The sequence below is a fragment of the Haliotis cracherodii genome, unplaced genomic scaffold (genome assembly GCF_022045235.1).
Source record: "Haliotis cracherodii isolate W230 unplaced genomic scaffold, xgHalCrac1.p SCAF_2, whole genome shotgun sequence".
NCBI lineage: Eukaryota > Metazoa > Mollusca > Gastropoda > Lepetellida > Haliotidae > Haliotis > Haliotis cracherodii.
In genome coordinates, this window is record NW_027266275.1 from 47,651,417 (window position 1) to 47,669,659 (window position 18,243).

At 41.0% G+C, this 18,243-nt stretch overlaps 1 protein-coding gene across 3 annotated transcripts in view; it reads right to left on the bottom strand.

Annotated features, from left to right (window-relative positions):
• Positions 1 to 18,243, bottom strand: part of LOC139468156 (coilin-like) — a 64,484-nt gene that overhangs the window by 11,885 nt on the left and 34,356 nt on the right. For all 3 annotated transcript variants that reach the window (XM_071249936.1, XM_071249935.1, XM_071249937.1), the window contains exon 4: positions 14,574 to 14,618. In XM_071249936.1, the coding sequence (XP_071106037.1) occupies positions 14,574 to 14,618 (45 nt within the window). The remainder of the gene's footprint in view (positions 1 to 14,573; positions 14,619 to 18,243) is intronic.

Consider the following 18,243-nt stretch of genomic DNA (forward strand, 5'->3'; position numbering starts at 1 on the left):
GTTGCATTGAATCGGCTTCCCCATGAGTGTAAATCTGCACAGATTCATGGTTATACATCTATCATATCATTTGTCTAAATGCAAATCACATCTCCACTGGTGAGTCATAGCTGTCATCGCTATTTATAGATTAGCCAGTCAGGGTTATTAATAGCTGAGTAGTTAGGGTTATCAATAGCTGAGTAGTCAGGGTTATTATTAATGGTTGATACGCAGTAGATCGTGGATTATGCGTAGTTATTGTGTAGCTATAAAGAGCAATGACTGATGACCCAAACACTATAAACGCTATCTCGCTGTCTTTCTGAGCCTCTGACGGTGTATAAAACTGACTTATTGTTGGCCTCGGTATTGGGTCAAGTATCTTTCCATAAACAAGGAAGTATTCTTGCATGGCATATTCAACATCCTTAAACGTTTGACTTGAATGTCCCTCTTTATGCAGTTTATCATTAATAAAATCTAATCTCTCCATTCTGCGCCTGGCCCATTGTGACTGGGCTGTTTCGAGTTGTTCTAATGCTTTATTATGTCGTTTACGCTCCTCTTCAACTTCTTCAGCATTTGATTCCCTCAGAGTAGAAAATAAATAATTACTCCCCGAAAAGCTAGAGCATTAACAATAGCTCCACAGACAATCATCGCAATTGTTGCCATGTGTTCAATAATACTATGTTTATAAAATATTCAAATGTTTAATTACTTCATTATGTCTTCTGGGATAAGCCCTTCTTTGATGAGCATATCTTTTGTTGCCATTGCCAATCCTATATGAAGAATCATCATACCAATATTGTAACCATTAAAATCTAGCTTGGGTGGTGTGGCTTTGGTTATCATTTTAGCCATACGGGCATAGCCGCTGACCACTGCTGAATGATTTTACCATCTGTAACTGGAGTAGTCATTGCTTTTATAACATTATATGAGGGCTTAACTCTAAATGAACTTGTTGTTGTGATTGTGCAATCGCTGGTGACGTTTTCTCTCCTCCGGTCTTATAAAACAACCATACCGCCATTATAGCAACAACCCCTAGTGTATAGGGAGCCCAAGTTTTAATCGGATAACTATCTTCAATATTTGAATTGTGTATTAGTTTTGCCTTCCTCGTTAGCGCACCATTCCTACCAGCTGCGACTTTTCGAGGATTCTTAGTCACTCTGGCTTGTTGTTGTGCAATCGCTGGTATTTCCTCGTTCACTTGTTGTGATTGTGTTTCCACAATCTGTTGTGGTGTCACTTGAGTCTCCATTGTTAGTAAATGGGCACATATGTTTAAATTGACAATACCTAGCAGTGGTCACCGGCGCTAAGAACATTCCGTATCTATGATAAAACTCACAGCTTACTGCGCTTATAGCGTGTTCGATAAATGAGACTCGCATAAATACGGGCGATGTTCTGCCGGGATAGGGAGAAACGTACTCGCTACGACTGTGTATAGTTGTAACATAACCGAACCTATTGTTTTAGTCATGGTAGTTCCCAGTCTAGACTCGTAACACGCGTACAGTTTTTTCATTTCTTCATCAGTCATGTTATCAATTTTTTCAGTGATATGATTTTCCCCCAAATATTGGGAACATTTTCCACCGGCTACCCAAGCGGCGAGTCTTTCTCTATGTTTATCTAAAGATTTATCTTTTAACTACTTCTGCATGTTCATCAGGTTCTTTGAGCATTTGTTCAATGAGTTCGTCGCATTCCATAATGTAATACCTAAGGAGATATTTAAGTCTAACATAATAAAATATGGCATATCCAATACAGCCCGAAATAATAAACTGTTGTAGAGAGAATGAGGATTTCAAACCACATTATTACATAATAACCGCTAATGTTCAATTTATTTGCTATAATGTTGCTATTTTTGCTAAGCAATTGCATAAGCAGCTGGTTGATCAGTTTTTAATACGAGTTTACAATGCTTCGTTTCTGCTAACAGTTTTCTGACTTTATCTCATTTGGGCTTGGTATAAATAACATCATTTTCGCGTAGACATTCCTCAAATGAATCTCGGTCTTTGCAATGAAACAGGGCTACCCATTTGGTCTACTCTCTGAGATCTTTCAGGACAGAGTTGTATTTTTGAGTAAGTACCCAAACGGTTTGCTGAGTATGTCTTCCGCAGAATGCTAAATATGAAAGCATATCTTTCTTTTTGGTAAGTTCTTTACTTGCATTGCAGTTGTCTATTATGAAAAGGGTTGATTCTCCTTTGTATTTTTCGAGACTTTGTACACCTCGGGATCATTCATTACCCAATCTCTCAATAGGTATGTTTTATTCGGACACAAAATAATAATATGGTCGAAAATATCCCGATAATGACTTTGTAAAATATCAAAAATAAAAGCTGTTTTTCCACAACATGTTTTCCCTCAGATGATAGCGCAGTGCGGTTCTTTAGGTAAAAGATTATTAATAGATCGTTTGCACGAATCGTCCATTCTGTATATTAAGTTGTGCGTCCATAATCACGTACAAATATATGTTAAATTTACAAGCCGCTTCGAAGAGCTTCGTTATCTGTATAGAAACACCCTCACTGGCATTTTCTATTCTCCACCCACTGCCGTGTAGTTGGTCATCATCTGTGGTTCGCATGTCGAGCCATAGCGCATACTTCGTGGTAAGGAATTCAGTCATCGATACATCCCCGAGAGACAGATCTTTCACGACCGCGTTAACTTCGTTTTATAGAAGGGAGTTTTTTAATCTCATCCCACTGTTGATATGCTCGCATGCCTTGACTATATAGTCAATTAGGCACGTCCTCGATAGTCAATTCTACTTTTGTAATCTTGGGGTTGTAGAACTTCTCGGTATCTCTTGCAAATGCTTCAGAAGGGTCCTCGAACAACATTACATACCCTTTAACAATCTCGCTGGGACGTTTAGATTGATATTCCATGTCATATCTCTTTTGTTCCTGGTGATCTTTCGGTGTTGAAGCATGCGATCGTACAAAATGGCTAAACTTCCTGTATACTGGTTACGAATTTGTCTGGCTAATTCAGGATCTGTTATCATATCATACTCCAGTGAGATATTTTCAATAGAATAGCTACTAGGATCTTCAGGAGCTTTGATTACTCTGCTGTAGTCATTAAAAGTGAGTTCGTATTCTAACCTATCGCCTAGGGATGCTTGATAGAAGGGCATCTGACTATCTAGTAATTCAAAGTCTAGCGGAATATAGAATTGGTTACCTGATGCATCAGCAACAGCCTTATCTCCTACGACGTTATTATCGCCACTATCAGCACCCACACGCAGTCTCAATGCATTCTAATTACAAATACCTTGGTATTGTAAGTTTTCCCGTTCTTTAGCCATTCTCCAGAGATCCATGTAACAGAAATATACATCGATCAAGTCCTCAACGATGATACCACACTGGCTGATAAAATTAAAACATTGCTCAGAGAACAGGGGATAACCATAGCCAGTATTTTAAGCGCATTGGGATTTATTATATCGACTTTGACTCTTGCGTTAACTGGTGTCGGTGGTACAAGAGGTGGCACATCGTCTAGTGATGGGGGTGGTGTAAAAGAGTGGATAAAAAGCATTTAAAAGTATTAGGAGAAGCACTGGGAAAGCTCACTGGGAAAGCCGCGTCTGCACTTCCTGGTATAATAGGGAGTATTGTTTTCTGGCTCTTGAATTTATTAGCTAAAACCACCATTTGGCTTAGTCAAAACTTGTGGGCACTGATCGTAGCAAATGCAGGGCTGTTGTACGTATCCGCTAAAGACTATTTATCCAAATCAATTCATTAAGAACTATTTATCCAAATCATGAGTAAACCAGCCGCGACTCCACCTACTATAAGCGCTGTTTTTTCATCGATATGTTGTTGATCTTTATCTGTAATATGTGGTGGCACTGTGGTTGTGCGTCAGTAGATGGCTGTGAAACATGTGGTGTTTGTGGCTTGACTATTCCTGTTTCACCTGTGTTTGTTTGTGTTATTAATTCGGTAGTAATATCTGACTTTATACCTGTTTTTTGTTGATCGGAAGCAATAACAACTTTATTATTATAACCGATTACTTGACCGATCTAAGTTCCATATTACTCAGGGACATGTAGTCCCGGCGCATGAACGTAGTCTACATTGGATTGAGCATACTGTAATACATCTTGATAACACTTTATAAAAGATGGTATGTCAACTGGTGAATTAATAGCATCCTCTACGTTTTCGACAAACTGATTTTTTGCGCATCGAGCGCAGTCCCAGAACCAATTATTCCCGTTTGTGTTTGCGATTGTGCACCAAGAATTGCCCATACATAAGTTCTTATTGATTCATTAACTCTTTCAACTCCTGGGTTAGTAAAATTATTTTCTGTTTTATCATTAAGAAATTCATTCAAAGTGTTTGCGGTATAGTTCAGTTGTACAAATTTTGTAACAATATAAATTAAACCACTCTTAAAACTCATAATATCCCCTCTCCAATACAAATGCAACCCAACGATATAGTTCATGGAGTTAAATTACCCGATTTAGTTCCCTATAGAGTTGTGCATCCATCTTGATCAGATCAGTACAACGGATAATATTCAGCTAGAAAGTCCTTCAACTCGGCTGAGAGCTATTCCAGTCAAAGTGAAAAATACAATAGCCGTAGAACGGAATCTTTCTCATCATTACAATATAAAAAATTTAAGCGAGGTATTATTTCAGATCTCAAAATTTCTGTATTAGATGTAAAACATCAACCTGTACATATAGGATACTTGAGTGTAAAACTCCATATTTTAAATAATGGTTGATTCATCATGTCATACAATTGCGCTTTCTGATCTTGGAGACACAGTAGGATTCAATAAACCCGGTACCGATGGTAAGTTATACGCTTTACACTTACAAGATAATGTATACAAGCGGAAAGAAGTTACATTCACAGGAAATTTAGGAGATTTAAGCGATGTCGACGTTAGTAGACTCAATAAAAACATTTCATACAATCCTACTCGTAATGGTGATAATAAATGGACTATGGTCGAAGCAAAAATCGAGTGGCTACTGAATATCATCATTACCCCACCTTATGTGATGATGGGTAAGGCACATCAATTAACTAAGATAATAAATATTGGGATCGTACTCGGGGCTTATATCCCCTCAAAACGAAAAAGTGTGTTAGTAGCTCCCCTGCCAGAAAACCCAGGTCATATGTTATTGAGTTGTCCGGCAGTAAAAGATGTTAGTTTAAATTTGGTTACTGAATTAAGTGATATAAAACAGAACTTAAATGCCATACCTGATCTTTCTACAATTATTATTGAAGTCTTGTTTGGGGATGCATCAGAAGATGCCTTCGAGATATTACCAGGTCTATCAATTAAATGGCTCAAGCAACACGAGCGTCGACGTTGTAGTATTATTTATGTGGGAGTATCACACATTGCAACCCTTGCGGGGGTCCAAATCATTAAAGATGACAGCATTTCTCTTACTAAGATATTTATGCCGTATAATATACATTTAATAAGGTTGATGTATACTCTCAAAACATTGAACCAAGACCAATTAAAGACTATTATATGATATAATAATATACACTATGGGTTTATATCCGGCGCTCGATGAAGCATCTGAAAAGATGGATACTGTTGATTGATTTCGATTACATCAAATAAGCGACATAAAACATCGAATAGAGAAGGAGCGGGAGTTGAGACTTGGATTGTATAAAAAGTATCGCAGAGCCGTGAATGCTCTCGACGGAGTTGACACTGCGCTTGTAACAGACAGCATGGAACTCGGTGTAGCCGGTGTTGGTTTATTATCAACTATAACCGCCGCATCTATGGTACTTGGCATGGAAATAGCCGCAGGAATCTCAGGACTGGCAGGAACTGATCATATTTCAACAGCACTGGCTGATTGTAAGATATCCGAGGAGGATGAACGCAATGAAGCAGGAGATTTGATCAAAATCTCATAAGACCAGTGGTATTAGCAAAGACGAGAAAAAAAAGTTCATAGAACAGGGGAGACAACAAGCGCGTCAATTATTCCGTGCCAAAACCAAAGAACTGGTTGGAGATTAAAAATAGATTGCTTGATCACATTGGATCACACTACAATAATTTAGACGAATGCTTACATAAGTATATAATAATGGAGCCAATCAAATGGCGCGAATTACCACTGGTTATATCAGTGATGTCAAACCAACCAAATACGGTGATCAATTGTTTCTTTCCAATGTCGAAAATGAATACATAGTCTGGTCTCCTAGTAAAATGAACGAAGAACTAAGTAAAAATGTTGAATATCACTTTGTTCAAAATAATGGTATGCATATGAGTAAAAATAATAGAGAATATTTTCATTACAATTTAGTTTAATCTCACGACGATCGTTGAATCACATCTTCATTTTTGCATAAAAAATTCCATCTGCAGTAGCAGTATAGGTATATAAATCTGGCTCCAGTGGAAGTGAGCCAGAATCACCATTACCTATACTACTCTCTAGTCCTTGAATACACTCAACAAAATGGTGTGCAAGCTTTGGTCTGTTTCACATAAATAAAACACTGCCTCTTTATTTTATTAAACTTTATGATTCAAATTGACACTTCAACACCACAAAGAATGGACCACAGATTTAACGTCAGAATTATCATTAATTGCAACAGTGAACCACATAACTATCGAGTCAATAGCTAAAAACAACATACCTTTTCGTTAATCAAGGGAAGGATAAAAACCTAAGTCGTCTGCAAGCGATTTGTAACATCCATGACCTTTTGGATAAATCAAGGGCAGCTAATCTTAGTTTATACTCTAGATGGGAGTGGTTTCCCTTTGAATAAGCCAGTAGAGTAGAAACTAACTTGCCTAGTGTATTAATGTTGTAGAATCGCTGAGCTCCCTCTGTATTTCCGTTAGGTTGCATTTTATCTTTAGTTTATGATTAAATTAATCTACAACTAAATACAAATTGAAGAGCGAAATCATACATGTTTAAATCTAAAATTAAGTGGGATGTGGATCAGCAATTTTAATATCTGAATTTAAAAGAATAAAAATACAAGTATTCATCAAACAGGCAAATACATATGATGAGTCATTTGAAATTTGTGTAAAATATCCCACAATTACCAATATAATTAATACCTAGTGAATGTATGTAATTTTATAATGAGTTTATGCAATAACGACATTGCCTACCGGCTTGTATAGGCTATTTCCATTTTTTAACGTCCACAACTCTTCAATCCACAACTACTTCCGTGTACCATGCTGGTTTTCTACTTAGCGTTTACACAGGTCTCCACTGTGTGTATATTTTCATTACCATGCTCTTTGAGGCAATCTTACCCCAGTCCACAGGTACAGCGTAACTACACGTGTCCAGCACGGCAATTAATATGGCCCATTCACATATACTTAACAACAATGAGACACCAATACTGTGACACCAATATTTTAGTGTATTTTTCAAACAAGTAAAGTTTGGTTTTCAATATTGTAGTACATGTATGGAATCAAGTCACAAAAACGCAACTGCTACAGAAAAGCATTCCATGCAAAAGTTGACTTTTATACAAGCCCCATGCATTTCACTACCCAAGAACGGGTATACAAACATGTGCTTTAACAGGATTCCATAAGCATTGTATAGCATCGTGCTGACAACAATCACTCAGAAAAACAACAATATTACGCAATTATTCAACATTACAAAATGCCACGCCTGTCCGAAAATGAGCATCTGCAGCCATTGGTATGCTTGAAGCAGGATCGAGTCAACATGATGTTGCAAGACAATTTAGCGTCCACAGAAACACCATTTGGTGTTTATGGCAACGTTGGCAACAGACGAATGCAGTCAGAGACCATTCTCAGAGTGGCAGGCCATGCATAACAAATAATCGACAAGACAACTGGATTCGAACAACACACCTACGAAATTGATTCCAGCCAGCAACAGTGACTGCAAGAAGCATCCTGGCCTTCGACGAATATCTTCACAAACCGTACGTCGTCGCCTCAGATGTGCAGGGATTATCGCCAGAAGACCCGCCAGACGTCCCATTTTGACAGGAAACCACCGTCAAGCACATCTACAGTGGTGCAGACAGCGTCTATGCTGGAGGGCCATGCAGTGGGGACAAGTTCTATTCACTGACGAGTCTCGATTTCACCTCAGCCACAGCGATGGCTGGATTCGAGTGTACCGACGTCGAGGTGAATGTTACGTCGATCATTGTGTCATGGAAGAAAATCGGTTCAGGGGCGGCAGCGTTATGGTATGGTGTAGAATTACAGCAAGACAGAGGACCCGTTTGATCGTGGTAGAGGGAAATCTCAATGGACAGTGCTACTGCGACGTGATCATCGGCCCTGTTGTTCTTCCGTTTTTGCTTTGTCATTGCCCAGGCATTACCTTTCAACATGACAACGTCCGGCCTCATATTGCTTGACTTGTTCAGGATTCTCTTCAACAAAACAACGTGAATGTCATCCCCTGGCCGGCTCGCTCCCCTGATCTCTCACCAATTGAGTACATGTGGGATGAGATGAATCAGGGCCTTTGGCGTCAACCATGTGTTCCACAGACACTCCAGGAACTTCGAAACGTGGTCCAGCAGATATGGATATATATCCCACATGACTTTGTGCGACGCCAGGTCCATTACATGAGACGAGGATGTGTTGTTTGCATCACAACCAGAGGTGGATACACACGCTATTGATTTGTAAATTGACATTTTGGCATGTTCATGTTTTTTTATTAAATCACACATTTTCTGAAGTCTGGAAATTTTAACCATTTGAACACTTACATGAGTTTTATCTGTTGCAAACTGAAATCGTTTCAGATTTGGTAAAAAACATAACTTTGCATTAAATCTTATTCAATGTCACAGGAACTTTTGTTGTTGTGTATATATTGTGCATCTGCGTAACAGTAGTATATACTGTATATATATATAAGTCGAAGTAAATAATTAACATTATGCTTTATCAACTAACAAATTAATCTATCAAACAATACTACCCACAGTGCCTCGGGTAATTGACCCACAATGCATTTCGGGTAGAACTTCTTTTATTCGCCATATTGAAGAAGATCCCATGCATGAATTATTTTGTTTATCAATAGTTACAGCATTCATGGCAGGCCCCACACTTGCCAGAGAATTACTCAATCGACTCGATCCACCACCGCAGCTGACAATGACAGATGGGCCAGAGATCGGCCTGAGAATTGGGCATACTATGTCGTGACTGGAAGGCTATCAAACATGGGTGTCCAGGTCCCAGACAATCTACCAAAAAACTTTTGGTACAGATGTATCAGGCTCCCTGCCCCACATTGACCCAGTACAAAGCAAACACCGCAAGGAAATCATTGAGGGCAGGAAATATTCTAATCTAGCAAAATTGCTTTCAGCTCATACCGATTCTGGTGAGTACAGAATGTCCAAGTTTTCGGCAGAAGGAGACCAGGTACACATCAAAGAGGCCAGTGCCCCCTTACTTTAGGGGAATTCATAAAGGTATTTGGGATTCATAAATCTGTGTTCTGCAAAGCATATCCACACTGCAGAGACGAAATGGACAGATACAAGCGACTTTTGGTATGGCTTCACAGTATGGTGGCTCTCTGTTCTATGAATATCACCGCATGTTTGCTACCAGGGCCGCATCTTTTGCCTCCAAAGGAATCATCATAGATTGGAGCATACTTGATACAAGGCTATACACAACCGTCACATCAGGACGACGTACCCGGGCGTGTAGTATCTGCCACAGTCTCACACACACGTCAGAGTTCTGCTTCTTGACAAGCAAGAAGGATACAACACTCCACCCATATACACGCAATCATGACTCACACGGACGACCACGCAATATTATCGAGGGAGGCGAAGTGAGCAACAACTTCAATGACAGAGGCTGCAGAAGGGACGCCTGCATCTTCCCCCACAAATGCATCAACTGCCGTCAAGCGGGGCATGGCTAAATGGATTGCCTTAAAACTACTTTCCGTAAAGAGAAGAGAAAGTGACTGGTAGCGTCCACGCATCGTTCATGAACACTTTAATTACTGGACTGCAAGACGGCTTCCATCCACTCATTGAACCCGTCCCCATGAGCAAATTCGAATGTAAAAACAATTTCAGTGCCAGGAAACAAAAAGACATGGTGAAGCAGCTGTTCAAAAGGAAGTAACCAATCTCTTTGTATCAGTCCTTGTGATGCACCCCCATTCAGGGTGTTCAGAGTGAGCACCCTTGGGGTTGCTGAAGGGAAATACAGCAAGAAGAAAAGACTTATCTTGGACTTATCAGCCCCCCACAATTCTGAAGAGCCTAGTATCAATCAGCTAAAAGACAAAGACTTGTGCTCTCTCACATATGTGACCATAGATAAGGCTATCGATACTATCAAGCGGTGTGGTCGGGGGGCGCGGTTATGTAAAGTAAGACATTTCTTCTTCTTCATATCTTACGCTTTTAAGCAAATACCCATTCACCCTGACTTTTGGAAATACTTTGACTTCAAGTGGAACAATCAATACTGTTTCTCCACACGACTAGCTTTTGGATGCAGGTCCAGCCCATGTATATTCAACTTGCTTTCTCGGGCACTAGGGTGGATAGCTGAGAATAGGTATCGCATCAAAAACATTTTGTGGTTATTGGATGATTTTCTTACCACAGACACTCCAGACTATGATGTTGACAGGACCATGGCTCTTCTAACTCTCATTTTCAATCAATGTTGCGTACCCCTAGCACACCATAAAACAGTTGGACCCGTACACGAACTGGAATACCTTGGAATTATCCTGAACACGGTAAACATGGAAGCACGTCAACCACAAAACAAGATAAAGCGTATTTGTGAATTTATTCAAACATTTTTGGGGTTCATGAGATGTAGTGAATTCACTTGTACAACTAACAACTAGCTTTAATCCAGCTGTCAACATGTGCTTGGCTGATATCACACTAGATCACAGTGTTCCATGTGCAAAAGTGACGTTGAAAGTGTCAAAACCTGATCCTTTTCGTAAAAGCGTTGTGATCACCCTCTGTAGTACAGGTACACTCGCTTGCCCATATACTGCCTTGAAATTGGATACATGTGTGCAGGAAGGACGGTGCTTCGCCAGCTCATCCTCTGTTTGTCAATTCAGATGGGCAACATATCTCCAGAACTAGATTTCTAGGCTATCTAAATTGTATTCTCTGCAGAATTGGTATCAATGGTGACTTGTACAACACACATAGCTTCCATCGTGGAGCTGCTTCTATCCTGCAGTGCTGCCCGCATAGAGTTGGCACCTCATCCATTAACATTCATTCTATTGGGCCTCAAAACATTCTCCCACACAAGAAACTGTTTTGCCACCCCACCCCACCCCAATTCTTCAGGTACCCGGCGTGCTAAGGGTAACCTAGGACACATCCGGCGTGTTACTACTTAGCCCCAGGGTCAGAGGCAATCAGACTTCCTAAAGTACTCACGGAAATGAAAAAAAACTGTTTTTTCGATCTCAGATTTTAAATAAATGCAGTTAATATACAAAATATATAAATATTCAAACAACTCAATTAGTCCTAATTGGGCCTTGGCACAAATACAGCGTATCAAAGGTTTTTATGTCTTTTTACACGTAAAAGTGTGTAAAAATATGAACAAAACAGACTATTGTGAAACTGAGCATAACCAGGTGTTAGTAGATCAAGGTGAATGTCCATGACCTATGACACCTTGACGACAGGTGAAAACAGGTGCTTGAAACCCACGTGCATGTGATTTGTGAGTGGCATTGTGGGATAGCAAATCAGAACGTAAAAGTAACATATTCCCTTCTCAAACAACAACTTACATGTCATTATTATTATGTACATAAACATAGCCTTTATTTTTATTGTTGTTTTGATAACTTTTTTTCCCAAGGCTAATTTGCATAATGCCTATAGCCTGTCTCTTCCATGTCAATTTGGACTTAGTTTTATTTTTGAATGTTGAAAGTGCCTACAAATTACCTCCTGTAAAGTACATTTTGTATTGAGCACTGAGATAAAACTAGCAAATCCAGACTAGTACTTTTCCAGTTGTTTTGTTATTTCGTATTTACATCTACGTAATGCTTTGTGTCGATTATTAAATCCAGCAAAACAGGTTTTTTTCATTTCCATGAGTACTTTAATCCTCCAATCCTGTATATACTTTGATAAAACCATATTTTTTCATATATTCTTTGTTATGTTATTGTTTGCATAAATATATATTAAACTGCTTTCTCAAAACATTATTCATATTTCCCGTCCATGCATTCTTGAAATCCTCGATCTTTCTGTGTTTTGAAAAGGTAGTCATAACATCCTTTGTTAAAGCAGCAAAACGAAAATATGAAGCATATATTTAGGATTTTACGAAAACCTCCCCCAAATAGATGACGATCATACATTCACGTATTTCGTTATGAGGACATATAATTATTATCATTAATTATAATTTTCATAATAATTATGTCACTAAATAATGTATTTATTCGTATTTCAAAACTTTTAATAAAACATGAGTTGGGTATTTCTTCAGTTGCAATCCCTATATCATGACATTATTAATGCCGACAAAAATATATGCCATCATTCTAGTAATCGTTTCCTTCAAATATTTGGGACCTTTGTTAAAACTGTGCAAGGTGCCATGGAGGGAGGTACTGTTGTGTGTCGTTACCGGTTCCACTTATTGTATGCGCAGCAAGCTATGCATATTTGTAGACAACTGTAGATAGGAGTCGTGTTTAAAATATTTGTGCCTCCACCGTTGAAGATTTCAATCTTAGCTACGATCGCGATCTTAAATCCAAGCCGTCTTACAATTACGCTAAGATCAGTTTGTGCAAGTGGAATACGACAATTGTATTATGATTTTAAAGTTGATTGTAGCCGCCTAAAATTGTTCTGTGCCAGTGATCCCTGGAGGTATTTCGAGAACGCTGTAGGGAAAATGGTAGACAATCTCTACACATAGTAGTCTGGGAGTATAGAGTAGTACAGTTAAGACACAAGGGATGAGGGTCTGACCCAGACTTATTGTCGGTACGACAATGAATTGAAGTACCAAGCAATATAAAGAATACAGAACGCATGACCTACATGACCACGCAATGAAAATGGCTAATTGGAACAACAACATGCCTGACATTTACCGTGGCAAACGCCACCAAGCAAGCATTAAATATTCATGTAATGGTAGAAATCATATGATATATGTGAAAATACAAACTGTAAGCAGAATATAAATCACAAGAAACAATAGTGTTGCAATAACACATGGATTCAATGGATTAAAACTGACAGCTCAAACAGGTGACTGTTCTCTTGAAGTGACAGCAGTAATGTGATGATCAGTGACGTCAACCCTTCCATGATCACATAGGAGCTGTGTGATAGGGTCAGCTAGTTGAAACAACTTCTTCAAGCAAGATCTCCACACAACTCTTTCTCTCTGTCAAGAACAAGCAGTGGATTTAGGAGTAATTCAGGATTAGTTAACAAATAATAGGCAATTGTTGATCTTGGGTATCTATGATTGATCAAATCACCAATGATCATTCTGAAATGTCACCAGTAACACTAAATTCAACTTCCGCCATATTCCATAGTGTTTACAAAATCAGCTTTTGTGTAAAAGACGCTTATCATTTGAAATATATTTCACACACAGCTGCGATACATACATCCTTGAAATATGCATACAGTTTTATATCAAAAAACAAATTTTCTTGGTCACAATATACAAATAGCTTGATGAAATCAAGCGAAATAAATCAGGTGAAAAAACAGACTCTGTAATTTGAAAAACTGTTTATGTTTGAAATGTAAACAAAGCAAAATTCACATTATACACAGTGTGGTATTTTCTCCTATTTTGAGAGATCCATTTGTCTATTTGTTGCATATGTTGGCTCACATTTTTGAGAATATGCATGGAAAGAGTATTGGAAGAATTCTCAATGGCAAACATATAAACAAAAAAATAAATATAGATTGTCAGATTGTTTCCAAATTCCTCTGACATGACACATCTATGTATATATATGATCCATGAATCAACCAATGTCCTCCTCTGAAAATCCCACTTGTCCTTAAGTTCTGGTGCAGAGTGAATCTGTCCCTCAACGCAATGGTGAGTATGTATCAATCCAGTAATTGTCTTTCTTGGCCTTCCTCTATCTATCCTAATCTTAACCCCAGCCGTTAACCATTTCGGTCCATCAGTGTCAATGAGTCATGTGGTTGTGATGTTTGATGTCACATACAAGCAAACAGGATGTGTCAGTGTGGACAGAATTTTTACATGTGCTGTGTGCAATGTTAGAACGAGTTAACTGCCTAAGTACAGTAACTTTGTCACCTGCAAACAAAGCTGATCATTATATTCTTACGGCTGAAATTACAGGGCTTCCCTTAAATATTGTTCCTCATACAGATGTCAAGACAGACGGACTCTGTACATTCTTTCAGGTAAGATAATGTTTTGATAGAAACAAGTGTAAAGATACTCACCTTATAAGATGATATTTCTGGACAATTTTTTTTTAACTCAACCATCTGAAATGGAGAATAAACATAAGGGCCAAACTTACACTTGGATTTCAAAATGTTTCAAAAGAAATAAAAATGTGATTGTTTTCACTGTTTTATACTGCATTTATCAAACAATTCAAGAAATTAAGTACTTGATCATCCCAAATTTGTTTATATCTTCAAAAGTTTCCACTTCAAAGTTTGTGCAGAATGTCCTTGAGTTGCTACACATCATATCAACATTTCAAATTCCAAGACATTGTTGTTCACAGAAGATTCTTACAATTTTTGTTAACCAACTTTGATTTTGTCATCTTCATCAAATAGTGCTATGGCATTGTAGCTCACCTGGATATGTGTTCAACAGTTGTCAATAAAGACACTTGCAGTCAGAATTGATATGCATTTTGCAAAAATACAGAAGACAAAACAACTATGACTAAACTAATGATTCTAGTAAAATCCTAAATATTTTATATATTTGTATACTTTTCCTGCATAACTCCTTAATGCATATAACTGCTTGTTCTTGACAGACAAAAGAGCTGTGTGAAGGTCTTTGCTCGAAGAAGTTGCTCTAACTAGCTGAGAGGCCAATCCATCACGCAGCCAAGGAATTGACGTCACGGATCCTCACATTACTCTGGACTCCAAAACATCGGAAGGCATCGTGGGGAAGTAGCTCTGCAATGGTTGGGTCCCTTTAGACGCAGTAATGCAGGATAAGTATACAAATATAAAAAATACCTAAGATTTTACCAGATTTTTTACTTATCCTGCATTACTCGTTAATGCGTCTTTATCGGACCAGGTGGAGGGCATACCTTCAGATGTGGGCTTTCATCTTTTATTTGCAGACTCTGTTCCCTAGCCAGGTTTGGCTATGTGGTCAGCATCGGGTGACCACTCCATGTACTGGAACCTTCAATTCCCTCAGCCGGTCTTCGGCTGCATGGTCGGCCTGGATGACCATTACATGGAAGGGAAAAGTCAGGTATGCGTTGTGTCCTGGTACTACGCAGCCTGACAGCAACTCTCACTTAGGTCGAGCCTCGAGCACTGAGCCGTATGCAAGTGGACCTGCTGGGCCACTACTAACGGACCAAAGCTGTGCGTGCCTTGCACATCCTCCAATGCGAGGTCTCGCAGGTAGTGACTGGAGAAGATTTTGTTGGATCACCAGAAACACCCCTCCGTAGAGAGCAGTTGCTGTGTAGCACCATGGTGGAGACGACCGTCCGGATCTCGTGTGGGTTGTTGGAGCACCGAGGGTCCAATCTCGCGGCTCGCAGGCCTGAAGAATGATGGCTCGTATCCAGAGGGCGATCGTGTTGCGGCTGACTTCCGCTCGCGAGGTCGCAGATACTGGTACAAAGAGGCGTAGTTTACAGCGTTCCTTGGATCATCTGATGTAGCAATGGAGCGCTGTAACTGGACATAGTAGGAGCTCTTGTTCGTCTTCCCCGCCCACAATCGATGAAAGGGGGGATGAGGATCTGTCGGGCCGTCCTGGGAGCTGATTCTTGCAATCCTGTCCCTGCACAGGCCCAGTTGCACAGCTCTGTGTGCTCCAAGCTCAAAGCGGACCCGTGTCCAAGGCGTGTAGCTCAAAGACTCGGGCTGCTGTTTCCAATGAGCGATGGCCAAGATGAGCGCCTCCAGTTCGAGGTTGTTGATGTGCCATAGGCGTTGATCGGCGGACCACAGACCCGAGGCAAACTGTCCCTCCAGGTGTGTGCCCCATCACTGCAGGGGCGCGTCTACGAATAGGCGCAGAGAGGTTGTAAGCCCTGTCAAGGAGACACTGCCTAAGCCATTCGATTACATCGTCCACCACCGGAGATGCTGCTTGAGATGATCCGGGAGGAGGATGGATACTGAGGGGTCCTGGCACCTGATGTAGGAAGCCAGGAACATCTGAACTGGGCGCAGTTGGAGCCTCCCTCTGTAGGTCAAGTACTGTGCTGAGGTTAGGAGGCCCAGGAGAACTTGCCACTGGCGCAAAGTTTTCGGTAGAAGGAGCGCTGGAGTCAGGTGCACCTGCATGCGCTTCCACCGGTCTCTGGGTACAGAGAGGAGGTCGAGATGCATCTGGAAGATGCCCCCGATGAACTGAAGGCGATTGAAGGTGTCAACTCTTGACTTCCTGAGATTGATCTTCCACCCCAGCTGGTACTGGAGCCGGAGGGTGAAGTCCCTGTGGCAGTGTAGAGTGACCATGTCCCAATGGTTCAGTAGGCAGTAATCTATGTACGCCTTGAACTGAATATCCCGGTGGTGAAGGTATGCGGCTATCGGCTTGGTAAGCCAAGTGAATAGCCACGGGGCCGAAGAAATTCCAAATGGGAGGATCGCCCATTGATAATGGATTCCCATGAAGATGAAGCGCAAGAGTTTCTGGTAGTCGGGATGTATAGGGACATGTAGGGACTCGATGTCCAGGCTGATGAGCACATACTGCGCCTGGATCCGGGATTGCAGTAGCCTGAGCGTGGTCATCCTGAAATAAGGTGGAAGTGCCAGGTAGCGTTTGTTGAAAGCGGCAAGGTTGTGGATCATCCTATGTTTGTATGAGTCCTTCTTGGGGACCAGGAAGACAGGTGAATAGAAGCCTGGTGTTATGGCTGGGGCCTGTACAACCCCTATGGCTTTCTTGTCTAGCAGCATCGTGATGTTCCGGCTCAGTAGCTGCTGTTGAGTAGGGGGGTATGTGTCCACTATGGGGGACGACATGAGTGGCGGTTCGTCTATAAGCGTCAGGTGGTACCCGGGTCAGATGATGTTGGTGACATATGGGTCCCCCAGGATCTCCCAATTCTGCCAGAAGTGACTCAGTCTCCCACCTACTGGGGTGTCAACAACTTTGACGGCTGGGGGTGGGAGGTCCAAGTTGTGCCTGTCTGGCAATTCACCTTAGGTCCCTGCGGTCGGCGTTACCTCCCTTGGGGTGGCCGCAGCAGGACTGGCATGCACCCGAGGACTTTCCTTTCCCACTTTTGAGGGGGAGCCCCGCCCCCGAGTCTGGAGGGTGTTGCTTCGTGGCTCGTAGGAGCCAGACTGGCTGGCAGACAAGGCTGGCTGTGACACCCTGGCCAGGGCCTTGAGAGCTGTCTCATCACGGGCGAAGGCTGAGACCAGGGAGTGTGTCTTGGATATCTGTCCCTTAAAGAGGTCAGAGCCGGACCAAGGTTGACGCAAAAGGTCTCTTTTAAACTCTGGGTCCCAATTCGACAAGGCAAGGTACCCAAGGTGTCTAGTGGTTGTGAGCTCTATCAGAGAGAGTGCATCTGTTCCACTTGTTGTTGGAGGTAGGATACAACCATTGTTAGGTCAATACTATGGGGGTTATCCTCCGATAAGTCCTGCAATATGGCTCTGGATGACGACGCCATCAGTGAGAGAGGTTTGAGCGTGTGGCGATTATCGGTTTCCACATAAGCGAGTTGCTGTCGGAAACTGGGACTGAGGTGGAGCGGTTTGATCCTGTCATGCGGTGCATGTCCTCATCTAGGGTAGGAGCACGGTATGCGACTTGAAGAGAGTGGACTGGGAAGTCATGTCGTCTGTAGTGTGGGGGCCTGAAGGATGGCGTCAGTGACAGTTTAATGAAGTCCTCGTCCAAGGCTGAGATCATGTCTCTGATCAGTGG